The sequence below is a fragment of the Mustela erminea genome, chromosome X (assembly GCF_009829155.1).
Source record: "Mustela erminea isolate mMusErm1 chromosome X, mMusErm1.Pri, whole genome shotgun sequence".
NCBI classification, from domain to species: Eukaryota; Metazoa; Chordata; class Mammalia; order Carnivora; family Mustelidae; genus Mustela; species Mustela erminea.
The window spans coordinates 129,023,965-129,035,987 of record NC_045635.1 but is presented as its reverse complement, the minus strand read 5'-3'; the positions used below and the strand labels follow the sequence as shown (position 1 = coordinate 129,035,987).

Below are 12,023 nucleotides of genomic sequence, written 5' to 3'. Positions count from 1 at the left end.
TGCCTTGACCTTGTCCCCACCACAGTGAGGACTCATCCCAGAATCGCTGAGGGCCTTTACATGCCAATCCATGGAGGCCAGAAGTGTTTAGGAAAGAGAGGCAGTGGGCTCTTGTGACTGACCCCGGATGCCAGGGCGGGGGGGAGGGGGCATAGCTGCGACAAGGCGCACGGGCCCGGGACGGGAAGCCGAAGACTGTGTCCTCCCATGGCTCCCGAGGCCGGAAGTGGGAAATCCGGGTGTGGCTGGGCCGGGCTCCCTCCGAAGATTCTAGGGGCCCACCTTGCCTCTTCCCACTGTGGCGGCATCCTGGACCTTCCGTGGCTGGCAGACAGATCACTCAGTGTCTGCACCCAACTCTACGTTCTGCCCTGTGTGCTTGTGTGTCTCTTGGTTCCTCTTAGGACAGCAGTCCTGTCAGATTAGGGTCCGTTCTCTTCCGTGACCTCCATCTGACTTAACCTTGATTACCTCTGTAAACAGTCCCCTTTCCAAATAAGGCCACGTTCCAGGGATCCCGGCGGTTGCGGTTGGGGGGTGGGGGGGTGCTCGTCCCAGGACACTCCCATGTGCCCCCCTCCCCCGCAGCCCTACTCAACAATAGTGCAGCACCAGCGCCCGGGGCTCTGGGAGGTGCAGCCAGCCCAGAACGAAAGGACAGAATGATCAGATGGCAGCACATTTTATGGAGGGAACAAGTGGTCCAGAAAATCACTCAGGGTGGCGGGGGAGAGTGGGTAGGCTCCGCTCCCTGGGAGGAGGAGACTTAGCCCAGGGCTCCGTGGTTGTCAGGGCTCAGCCCCTCTCTACCCACTCCTGTTGGGGAAGCAATTACCTGGAGCTTTTCACTCCAGCCATCCAAACCTTACCTGGTCCTGCGGGCGAGAACCAGCTGGAGAGCCTGGTGAGGGCGAGGGAGACGGGCGCAGTCTAGTGGAGTGCTGGCTGGTCGGGGGTGGGGGGCGGGGGGAGCCAAGGCTCCCACGTGGGAGCCATACGTGGATAAAAAACTACTGGCAGGCTGGCTTGTTCCGCTCCGTAAGCCAGGGGAATGTGTCGCCCCTGTACGTGAGCGGCCCTCCTGGATGCTATCTGCACTCTCCCCATCCCCTCCTGTGACCAGGACAGGTGGTACACTCAGATGGGGTAAGGAGGGAGGTCACTGAGGTCACCAAACAGGGAAGGTGGGAGCTCTGTGGGGTTAGGACAAATCACATACCCCTAAATGGTGACTTTCCTCAGTGGGCTCTTGACCTCAAGATCCACCCCAGCCCAGGTCCATGCAGAGCAGCCAAGAAGACTCCATGTGGACAGGATTGGAGGCCAGGCTCCACCCTGCGGGCAGTGGCCTTGGTCCCTCCTGGTGCCTGGGACCTCCTGGAGAGGGGGCGGTGGCAAAGGCCTCCGCAGGAGCTAGAGGAGGCCAGCCTAGGGACTTGCAGGTTCCGCTGTAGCCCTCTGGCTCCCACGGAGCTGCCAAGGGTCTTGCCCTTGACTGCAGAGCAGCCTCATGCCTGATGAGCTGGGGTGACAAAAGGAATGGGGCAGCGGGAGTCCCTGAAGATGTGACCACGCCTTTCCCCGCTTACCACCAGAGGGCGCTGTTCTGCTTACTCTAAGTTCTCAGCCTTCCTGGAATCTCACTAATCCCCAAAACACAGACCTGAGCATAACTTCAAGCCCTTGGAGGTCGGGAGCCGTCAAATAAATGAAGATGCGGGAGTCGGTCCGGACCCTGGGAGGGTCCTCAAGCTCAGAGTCCTCTGCAGAGACCCACAGACATTCCTAGACTTTGGGTGACCCAGGAGAGCGGTGTTCTGGGGATTGTCCTCTTGGGTCCCCAGGCTCCCTGGGGGACCTGCTGGCATGGCATCACCAGGGAGGATTCCCCTGGGAATGTGGGAGGATCCACATAAGGGGAGCAGCGGGAGTCTAAAGTAGAAGAGGGACCTAACTCCTCTGGGGCCCCCAACACATGATGACCAGGTATGTGTGCGGAGAGTGGTGTGACAGGCAGAAGGGTCCAGGTGAGGGTACCCCAGATCTGAGCACCACACCAGGGCATACACGTAAGGGCCCTGGTGATGATAGTCAACTGTCACCTGACCCCTGGGTGACTGAGGAAGAGAGAGGGACCTGATGACAGTCACCTGTCATCTCAGCTCTAGGAACCTGCAATGGGGAAGACAGAGAAGTCCCAACTGAGGGCATTAAGCTGTCACCTCAGCTCCGATTGCCATCTGATACAGAACTTGGGCCTCGCTGAACTAAGACGAGTGTCCCCTCAGTCCTGGGGGTCTGTAACGGGGAAGAGAGATGACAGACACGGTGAGGAGACCCATCTGTCACCTTACGTCCCTGTGCTTACATGGGATGGATGGCAGCAGCCGCAGGTGAGGATAGCCAGCAGTCCCCTCAGCTCCAGGTGACTGTGCTGAGTCCCCTTCCCACTCAAGGCATGGTGGTGAGCCTCAGGTGGAGCAGCAGGGGACTGTTGAGGTCGTTCAGCTGTTAGCTCAGATCTGGGTTCCCACCCGGAGACAGAGCGCGAGCCCCGACACACGCGTGAGCAGCGCTGCGGGGCACTCAAGCCTGGGACCGCATTCCGGTGCTCGGCCAGACCTGAGCCCTTGGCTTGAAGGGAGAAGGAGGCGGCACTGAGGAGAGACCTGAGAGCCTGGATGAGGACAGTCTAACCCTGTTCTGTGGACTGGACTGAGGGGCTACCGAGGACATTTCGCTGTCCCTTAAGCTGTTGGTTATTAAAGACAGGTGGAGGCAGGAAGGACTGCGTGGGAGAAATCAGTTGTCGCCTGAGGTCTGGTCGCCTCATCTAGAGGGGAAGCGAGAGGTCCCAGGCGATGGGACCTTAGCTGGTCCCCATCCGCTGTTAACTCTGCTTCGGTGTCTACTGAGAGAAGCAGGTGACAGGATTGTTGAGGACATCCACTGGCAGCTCAGCTACGGGGACTACGCGGGCACAGGTAGGGACGCCTGGAGGAGAGGTTCTGTGTCCCCTCACGGCCTTGCCCGCACCGGGCTGGGCGGAGACGTGAAGGCGGCTACGCGCTGCCCGTCCTGGCTGAAAACCAGTCCGCGAGCGGAGCCGGCAGTCGGGCGAGGCTGCCGCGCAGGCCCGACGACCTGGAGCGGATCCCGTCTCTTGCGTGGTAGCTGTGGGGACGGCGGTGGTGCGGTTGTGCCTCTGGCCCCTCAGGGGGACTCATTAAAGCAGCCTCTCCGAGACTCCCGCCCCGGGCAAGATGTAAACACGGTCGTCTCTGAACTACCGAGCGGGCGGGTGCCCCGGGCCTGGCGGGCAGAGCGAGAGCGCGGGCCGCAGGAGCTCCCTCTGCCGGCGTCGGCGCCTGCAAGCCTTGTGGTTCGGGAAGACTTGGGAGAGTTTGACGGGTGGTCCGCATTCGCTCGGATCCCAAATTCCATGAGAAGGGAAAGAAAAAAAGGCTAAGCGCGGACTGCAGCAGCAGGGCCTGGAACTCATTTCCTCCCACCGAGAAGGTACTGGATCCTAGCCCGAGCTGTCGCTGCCCGGCGCTACAAGCTTTCTCTGTTTTGGATTCTTCACTTGGGAAGGTTCCCGCAGGCGCGGTGGGCGGGTCAGGGCACGCCGTGTTCCTGGGCTTTGCTGCCGCCGGGGCGCTGCCCTCCAGAGAGCAAGGTGGGCCCGCCCGATGGCGGTGCTGCTCTCCCGGCGATGCGTGACGGGGGCGTGCTGGGCCGAGTGCGGCGGCCTTTCCCGCGGGAGGGGAGGGGAGAGGGCGGGAGCGAGTCCTCCGTAGTCTGCGACCGGCGACAGCACGTGGACGTGCTTCCGTCTGGAAAACAGGGTGGGAGGGAAGGCGTCACTCTGGCCTCGGCCTGCTCACCTTCTCCGTTTTCCCGTGGACTCCACTGTGTCTCCAGCTTTCTAAAGACACACATGTCAATTTTCCAAAAAGATTTTATTTATTCATTTGACAGAGATCATAAGCAGGCAGACAGAAAGGAAGGGAAGCAGGCTCCCCGTGAAGCAGAGAGCCCGATGTAGGGTTCGATCCAAAGATCCTGGGATCAGGACCTGAGCCGAAGGCAGCGGCTTAACCCACTGAGCCACCCAGGCGCCCCCCCCTCAACAATTTTTTTTAAGATTTTATTTATTTATTTGAAACAGAGGGAGAGATCACAAGTAGGCAGAGAGAGAGGAGGAAGCAGGCTCCCCGCCGAGCAGAGAGCCCGATGCGGGGCTTGATCCCAAGACCCTGAGATCATGACCTGAGCCGAAGGCAGCGGCTTAACCCACTGAGCCACCCAGGCGCCCCTCCCCCCAACAATTTCTAATTACACCCCTAGATACGGTCGCTTCGTCCAGGCTTCAGAAATCCGACCACAGGCCAGGAGCTCAACCCCAGTCCTCGGAGCAGGCAGCTCCCACTTTAGAGGAGCGCGAGGGGAGATTTCTGCGGCGGAGCGGAAGTAGGATCCCGCCGACACCACCCAGCTCCTCCGGTGCTGATGCCGGGGGCGGAACCAGAGAACACTCAGGGGCGGGACCGGAGCAGAGGCCCCCTCCCACCACGGCCAAAACGCCTGCTGGAGGCGGGCCTGTGGGCGGGACCCGCGGACCTGGGGGCGGGGACTCCACGGTCTTCTACCCTTGGACCGCGCGGCGGCAGGGCGGGAGCGGGTGGCAGGGGTGGTGCCTGCGAGCTGTGGCCCCGCCCCGGACCGCCATTGCCGTGCGGGTCCGCGGAGCTGCGCACCTCTCTCGCTGCCCGTCGCGGAGTACAGCAGGGCAGCTGGCCTGACCGGGCTGCCTCCCACCCCAGCTTGCATCTCCCCCACGGCCAGGCAAGTCTAGACCAGCCTAGCCCGTGTCGTCTGTGTCCCCCAGCCTTGGAGGTTGGGGGACGGCCCGAGTTCAGGGCCTCCCACGAAGGAGGCCCATGTCCGGGAGAACCACCTTTTCTTCGCGGCCCCAGAGGCTCCCGTGGGCACGATCGTGAACCGACGGGTTCCAGAGGACTCTCCTGTCCTGGCAGCGCTTCTCTCCGCGTGCTCTACGAGCCTCACCAGCTCGTTGGACAAGCAAGCCGGTGCACCGATCACGTCTTCCCAGCAGCAGGGGCCAAGCCCAGGGCCATCCTTGAGTTCCACCCAAACCTGCTCTTCTGCTGTATTGCTCCCACAGCGCACGGTCCCCAAGCAGTGCTCCTGCCGGCAGCCCCAACCCAGCGGGAGAAGTGGACATGAGGTTGGCAGGTGGGTGGCTTCCACAGTGAACGGGAGGTAGTTGGAAAAGGGACCAGACTGGAGGCTCAGATGTCCGGAGGTCTGTGTCTGGAGGAGCCCGGGTGGACAGATGAATGTGGTTTTGTAAATGGAGGGCCCTACACAAACACCCATTCTGTGACCTCGAGTAAATCCTTTCACCTCCCAGGAATTAAGAGCTGTGAAATGAGGATCAGGGAAGTCGATTTCTCCCAACTCGGGTAACTGAGTAACCGCTGTCTGAAAAAACGAGTTGTGGGAGAGGCTTCAGGGAGCATGGCGGCTAGGAAAGGGGGGCGGGGTGCAGTCGCGGAGGGGCGTGGTCTTAGAGTGGAAATTGACTGGAGCAGCGATGGGGCTGGATAAGAAAACCTGCCCTAGGCCCACCCGACAGCAAGACAGGTGGCTTGGCTGGGGGAGGAACAGATGAGAGTGGGTGATGCCGAGCCGAACTCAAGAACTGGAATTCAGGGCTGCTTGGAAATGTATCCCACTAGAGCCGCTGCTTAGGAACGGGCTGGGAGGGTGTGGCCTCAAGATCCTCGAGGGCTGGAGCAAAAAAATACTGCTTTGTAGGTAAATTGGGGGCCAGGAGGTGAGGGCACCTATCCGGAGAGTAGACCGTAGGCAGAAAAAACAGCCTGGGCCGGAAGCTGGGTGTGGCCAGCATTTCAGGGGAGAGGAGAGGGCAATCTAAGGGAGGATGAGGAGCACCCAGGTGGGGGGTTAAGATGTGCTGCCACAGAAGCCACTGAAGTGTTTCCAGCAGGAGGACCCAGGCGGTCAACTGAGAGGTCAGGAACATTGGGGCTGACAGGTGACCCAGGAAGTTGACCCCAAGAAGATCATATATGACCTTGGCCACAAGCTGTTTTGGTGGGCTGATGGAGACAAGGCCACACCGGAGTAGGTTGGAAGAGAGTGGCTGGTGAGACTGGGGAAGAGGAAGGGAGGGAGAGAGGTCAGTGGCTGGATAGGGATGTGATTTGACGGTCTCTCCTGTGCTGTCTTACGATGGGAGGTGTTGCAGGTCAAGGAGAAATAGCGGATAACGATTCTCGGGAGGAGAGCTCAGGTCCAGCTCCACAGCAGCTGCAGGAACTGGTCTTTGGAAGGAGCAGGGACCCTCTCCTTCATCATGACGGGAGAAAAAGAGAACAGGACGGGTGGGATGTGAATATGTTGGTGGCCACCAAGACATAAAGTTTGGGGACTCCTGAGGGAGGCTGGCAGCCTCTGGAGCGGTCATGTCTGCTCGGTACCTGCCGCAGAGGACCCAGCTGAAAGCCCTGGATGCAGGGTCCTCCTTCCGCCTACAGGCTCGAGTCCCCCCCACCCCCAGGCCTCGTGGATGGCAGCAGGCCCCCACCTTCTGGTCCTCTGCTCAGTTCTTCCAAGTGGCGGGAAGATGCAGTCCTGAGAGGCCCCAGGGTTAGGCTTAGGGTGGCCTTACCCTGTCTGTCCTGCCTCTAGGCCCCCTCCGCATTGTGGCCCTGGTTGTCACCGTGGGCCTTACGTGGATCGTGATCAGCATCCTCCTGGGCGGGCCTGGCAGTGGCTTTCCTCGCATCCAGCAGCTCTTCGCCAGTAAGTGTGGGACGCCTCCTCGCTCTGCAGTGGCTGCCACTCGGGGGCGGGGGGGCACTCTGGGCCTAGGGGCAGAGGCTCGGGGGTGGGGATGTCTCTTTCTGCCAGGCCCCATCTAGCTGCCCTCGGGTCATCTCCCCCTATCACCCAGTTGCTCCCGTCTCTGCCAGTTAAAACCCTGGGCCCTGTTGGAGTCAGCGGAGTCTGAGCGAGGGGCAGGGGGACCTCCAGACATTGGGACGACAGCCTGGCTGCTCCCTGTGGGCTCTCCCCCGGCCTCTGGAATGGGGAGGGGGCGCTGGGTGTTGTTTACAGTGCCATTGACCCTTTTCCTGGAGCCATGCGGGGTGGGGGGGGGGGTTGTTGAGTCTGGCTTAGCCCCTGAGCCTGACCAGCCCCCCATCTCAAGTCCATGGTACAGGGCCAGGACCAGGATGCCCTGCTGCCAGCCCCTGGAGGCCTCCACCCTAACACAAGCAACTCTCTCTCCCCACAGGCGCAGAGAACTCAGGGACCGCAGGTAAGGCTACTGTCACCTCCCCAGTCCTCCCAGCTCTCAGCTCCGCCTGCCTCAAGACTTCCGGAGTCTCTGTTCTCCCTGTGCGCCCCCCCAAACTAGCCATCACAGCCCGCTGCAGCTGTTTGCCAGCTGCAGACCTAGAAAACCAGTTCCCTGCTTCCAGAATACACTGGTGAGACAAGCCTAGGATAGATCTTTCCATTTCAAAAGGGAGAAACTGGAAGGAATAAGGGGGTCACCAGTCCCAGCAAGTCTGAAACCCAGCAGGGCAAATGCTGTCAGGATTCAAGGCCTGAGAGGCCTCCTCTGAGGCCCAATGCTCTGTCCTCTGGCCCCACTGGAGCTGGTGGGGGAGCAGGGTGCGCTCCTGGGGAGGCAGTCCTACCCTCTGGGCCTGTGCTGACTCTGCCCTCTGCAGCCGCTGCTCCGCCCTCAGAGCCACCCTTGCTGCCTTCTGTCCTTTCTCTGTCCTTTTCAGCCCAGGATGGCAGGGTTTCTCCTGGTATAAAATTTTCGAAAACCTTCTTGGTGTCTTGTGCGATTCATGAGACTCTAAGGTGTGAGACAGGAGGGCCCTGCAGACCTCTTCTGGGTAATCCCACCTCGATTCCTGACTTTGGGGACAGGACCAAGTAGAACCGTGAGTCACGTGCCTCCGCTTGTTAGCGATCGGTCCTGCGACCACACCAGCGCACTTAGACTGAGTCTTTTCCCGGTTCTCACATTCTGGTTCCTTTGTGCTTAACGATTCTCGATTCTCGTTCCGGTTTATCTTTCTCTCCTCACATCTTACTGCAAGCATCAAGGAGAAACCAGGCTGTGTTTGGAAATCTCAGCTCGGTATTCCCAGTTCAGTGTCTACAAGTTCTCCTCTCCTCAGACATCAGAACCAGACTGGGCCAAGTTCTTTGCCACTTTATGATGAGGCCCGCCTTTCCTCCAGTGCCCAGTAACACGTTCCCACTTCCACCCGAGACCACAGCCCATGGCCACCGCACACCGGCCACAGTCACGACAAGCTCCCCGCGCCGTTCACCCTAGGCTCACACAGGAAGCGCCTTGAACATCCATATTTCTGTCGGCACTCCCGAGAGACCATCTAGGCCTGGTCTCGCTGCTCCCCGGGTTTTTTTTTTTTTTAAGATTTTATTTATTTGACAGACAGAGATCACAAGTAGGCAGAGGCAGGCAGAGAGAGAGGAGGAAGCAGACTCCCCGCTGAGCAGAGAGCCCGATGCGGGCTTGATTCCAGGACCCTGTGATCATGACCTGAGCCAAAGGCAGAGCTTAACCCACTGAGCCGCCCAGGCGCCCCAGCTCCACAGACCTCTACAGCCTCCCTTCGCTACCCAGTTCCACGGCCAGCACCCCACCCCCCGCCTCCAGTGTCCCTGGGCCTCTGGACTCAAATGCCATGAACCGGACACTTGTCCTTGGATTTAGGCTTAACTAACTAACCCAACCCCACAATGAGCTCATTTTAAGCGACCAGGCCTTCAGTGAGCCTGTTTCCAAGTAGGGTTATATTCGAAGATGGCGGGAGTTAGGACATCTTTTGCGGTTTAACCTGTAACACAGCCCCGCCTCTGATCCTCCCACCTCTGCCCAAGGGAGGGAGTCAGGTGCTTTCCTCACCGCCACTTCCCTGAGTCACTGTCCCAGCTGCTCCCTCCTCCCCTACCCGTGCTCCTTCCCTGCAAGGCCACAGCCAAGGCCAGCCCTCCTACCTCTTTTCTCCCACCGGTGGCAGAAAAGCCTCCCTAAGATCCCTGTCACCTTGCCCTGAGGCCAGCCCCAGCAGGACACAGAGTGTCTGTGTAAGTGTCCCTGGCCTTGGCCTGAGCCATGTCCTCTCTGTCCCCTGTTGGTCCCCTGTTCTGTGGCCACTCATTCCTCCCTGTGGGCTGGTCCTGCCCTTCCTGTCTCAGATCTCAGGTGACCCCAGGGCCAGGCCCATGGGTCACTCCTGCTGTTCATGCTCAGAGCCACGAGCCAGGAAGTACAAGTGTGGCCTGCCCCAGCCATGCCCCGAGGAGCACCTAGCCTTCCGCATGGTCAGTGGGGCTGCCAATGTCATCGGACCGAAGATCTGCCTCGAAGATAAGATGTGAGCTCCTCGGGGTGGCCGGTGGGGGGGACGGGAGACTGGAAGCTGGATCTGTGAAGGACGGCGGAGCAAACGTGCCATCTGAGGGCTCTGCCCCCCACCCCCACCCCGGCAGGCTCATGAGCAGTGTCCAGGACAACGTGGGTCGTGGACTGAACATCGCCCTGGTGAATGGTGAGTCCTTGCGATGTGGGGTCAGAGTTGCGATCAGAGAAGCAGGGCCATGCCATGGCTTGCCCCCCTCCTTCCTCGTGCCCTCCCCATGAGGAGGCATCTGGACATTCGCCTCAGCCCTCTCCTCCCCGCCCGCCCCTCTGGGAATTCCCAGGGAGGCCTAGGCAGGGGTTCATGTTCATGCAATCTGAAGGTTCCACAGAAGAAGTGACCCAGTAAGCAAAGCACAGTAGCAATAAAGAACCAGAAGTTTCCAGGAAGCTGGAAGGGGCACAGGGGGTGTGAAAGAAAGCTTCCAGAAGGTTTGCACCCAGTGGCCAGGGCCATGTCCTTAGCCTCGTTCAAGGGGGGCTGCGGTGGTCGGGTGGAGCTGCCCGGCAGCTCGAGTAGCAGGACCCCCTCCCTCCCTGTCACCGCAGGGGTCAGCGGCGAGCTCATCGAGGCCCGGGCCTTTGACATGTGGGCAGGAGGTGAGTCGCCATGTATCGCCAGATCGCTGACGTGCCACCCTCTGCCCGTGGCTCTGGCTCCTTGGGTTCGGAAAAGGCAGGGACAGGTGTACACTCATCAGGGTTGCCGTACCAGTTTGTCCCTGCACTCCCATGGCGACCCTTCGTGGGTGTGTCCCTGGCCTGATCCCTTCTTTTAGTTTCCTTATTTGGAGAGCGGGGGCTGGTTGGGGTGGGCACCCCGTGCTGCCCGATGCTTCGTGTTTCATGGGACCTGTCACCCCAGATGTCGGCGACCTGCTGAAGTTTATTCGGCCGCTGCATGAGGGCACCCTGGTATTTGTGGCATCCTACGACGACCCAGCCACCAAGTAAGTGACTGCCAAGGCTGGCCTCAGCCTCACGCTGCCACGGTGGCCACTTGAGGCTCTTCCTTGTGTGCGGCAGGATGAATGAAGAGACCAGGAAGCTTTTCAGCGATCTGGGCAGCAAGCACGCGAACGGCCTGGCTTTCCGCGATAGCTGGGTGTTTGTGGGGGCCAAGGGCGTGCAGAACAAGAGCCCCTTCGAGCAGGTATTTCCCACCCCTCTGCCTCCAGCCCACCAGCATGCCCCAGCCCTCACCTCAGGGTCCCCCGAATCTGCCGTCTGCACGGGGAAAGCTTTCATGATTAGGAAATCTTTCTCCCGGGCGCCTTCCAGATGCTCAGTGCTGTCTCCTCCTGCTGTGACCCAGTGCCCCAATTCACCCTGCAGGCCGCCTCACCCTGCCCCTTGTCAAGGGACCCACCATGTCCCCCAGACCCACCATGTCAAGCCCCTTGCGAGGGGCTGGGAGGGCCCAGGCACCATCCTCCTCTTTGGGAGGCTCCTGGCCCGTTAAAAGCCCCAGCGCCCCCCAGCCCGGCCCCACCCCTACCCCCACGCACAGCCAGAGGAGACAAATGGGCTGTTCCCATGGTTTCTGGAAGGCTCTGGCGGCCACAAAAGAGATGAAATGTTCCCTCTGGCTTTGTTCTTCTGAAGCTTCCAGCGGCTCGCTGCGGGTCAGGTGCGGGCGGAACGGACATCGCGTTCCCTCCTCGCCTTCCCGGGCGTGCGGCGCCCACACCCCCCCCCCCCGTGGGGTCAGGAGAGGCCTGTGCAGCGCTTGCCCTGCTGCAGATGGCGGGATCGGGCCGCGGGGACGGACGGCCGCGGGCGGGGGTGCCCTGAGCGCGCACGGTTGCTCCGGCGTCCCTTCCGCCCGAGGGCTCAGGCCGGGCTTCCCGCCCCCAACCCGCAGCATGTGAAGAACAGCAAGCACACCAACAAGTACGAAGGCTGGCCCGAGGCGCTGGAGATGGAGGGCTGCATCCCGAGGAGGACCACGGCCCGCTAGCCGGGCCGGGCGCAGGACCAGCCCAGGGAGGCCGCGTGCGCCCGGCCGGGAGGAGGCGCCGCTGCGGGCCCGAGGCCGGACGAGCGCGCTCTGGCCCCGCACGTCGGGGCTCCGACGCGGTGCCCCGGGGCGGAGGGGGGGGGCCGGGCGCGACCGAGGGAGGGGGCGGCGGGGGCCGGCCCCGGCTCGCTTTGATCGGGCGGTCAGGCGCCCCTCTCCGTATTTCCTCAAGCTGCCTCCCCCGGGGAGCCCCAGCCCGACCCCCGCGCGGCGGCAGCGGCTCCCGGGGCGGGGTGGGGGGGGCCTGGGGTCCCGGGGCCGCTCGCCGCCTCTCCGGCCAATCCGAATTGCGGTGGGACGCCTTCCGAGGGGCCGCGCCTGCTGGCAGTTCTGGAGCCGGCGGCCTCCTGCCTCGCCCTGCGCGGGAACGGGCCCCTGCGGAGCGGGGCTGGCGGGGCGCTGCGGGGCCTTGTGACGGCCACCAGGGGGGCCGGCCTTCGGGATGCGCTCTTAATAAACGAGTAGCCCCCAGTGGAA

At 61.6% G+C, this 12,023-nt stretch overlaps 1 protein-coding gene across 5 annotated transcripts in view; it reads left to right on the top strand.

The window, feature by feature from the left end:
• Positions 1-12,023, top strand: part of G6PD (glucose-6-phosphate dehydrogenase) — a 25,098-nt gene extending 13,075 nt beyond the window's left edge. For 3 of the 5 annotated variants that reach the window (XM_032331603.1, XM_032331601.1, XM_032331602.1), the window contains exons 13-21: positions 5,189-5,259; positions 6,742-6,855; positions 7,352-7,375; positions 9,359-9,482; positions 9,598-9,656; positions 10,076-10,126; positions 10,392-10,476; positions 10,553-10,679; positions 11,391-12,023. In XM_032331603.1, coding sequence (XP_032187494.1) covers positions 5,189-5,259; positions 6,742-6,855; positions 7,352-7,375; positions 9,359-9,482; positions 9,598-9,656; positions 10,076-10,126; positions 10,392-10,476; positions 10,553-10,679; positions 11,391-11,486 — 751 coding nt within the window. In that variant the 3' untranslated portion in view covers positions 11,487-12,023. Of the gene's footprint in view, positions 1-4,334; positions 4,849-5,188; positions 5,260-6,741; positions 6,856-7,351; positions 7,376-9,303; positions 9,483-9,597; positions 9,657-10,075; positions 10,127-10,391; positions 10,477-10,552; positions 10,680-11,390 lie in introns of those variants that run through there. The other 2 variants (XM_032331606.1, XM_032331607.1) reach the window with 2 other exon arrangements.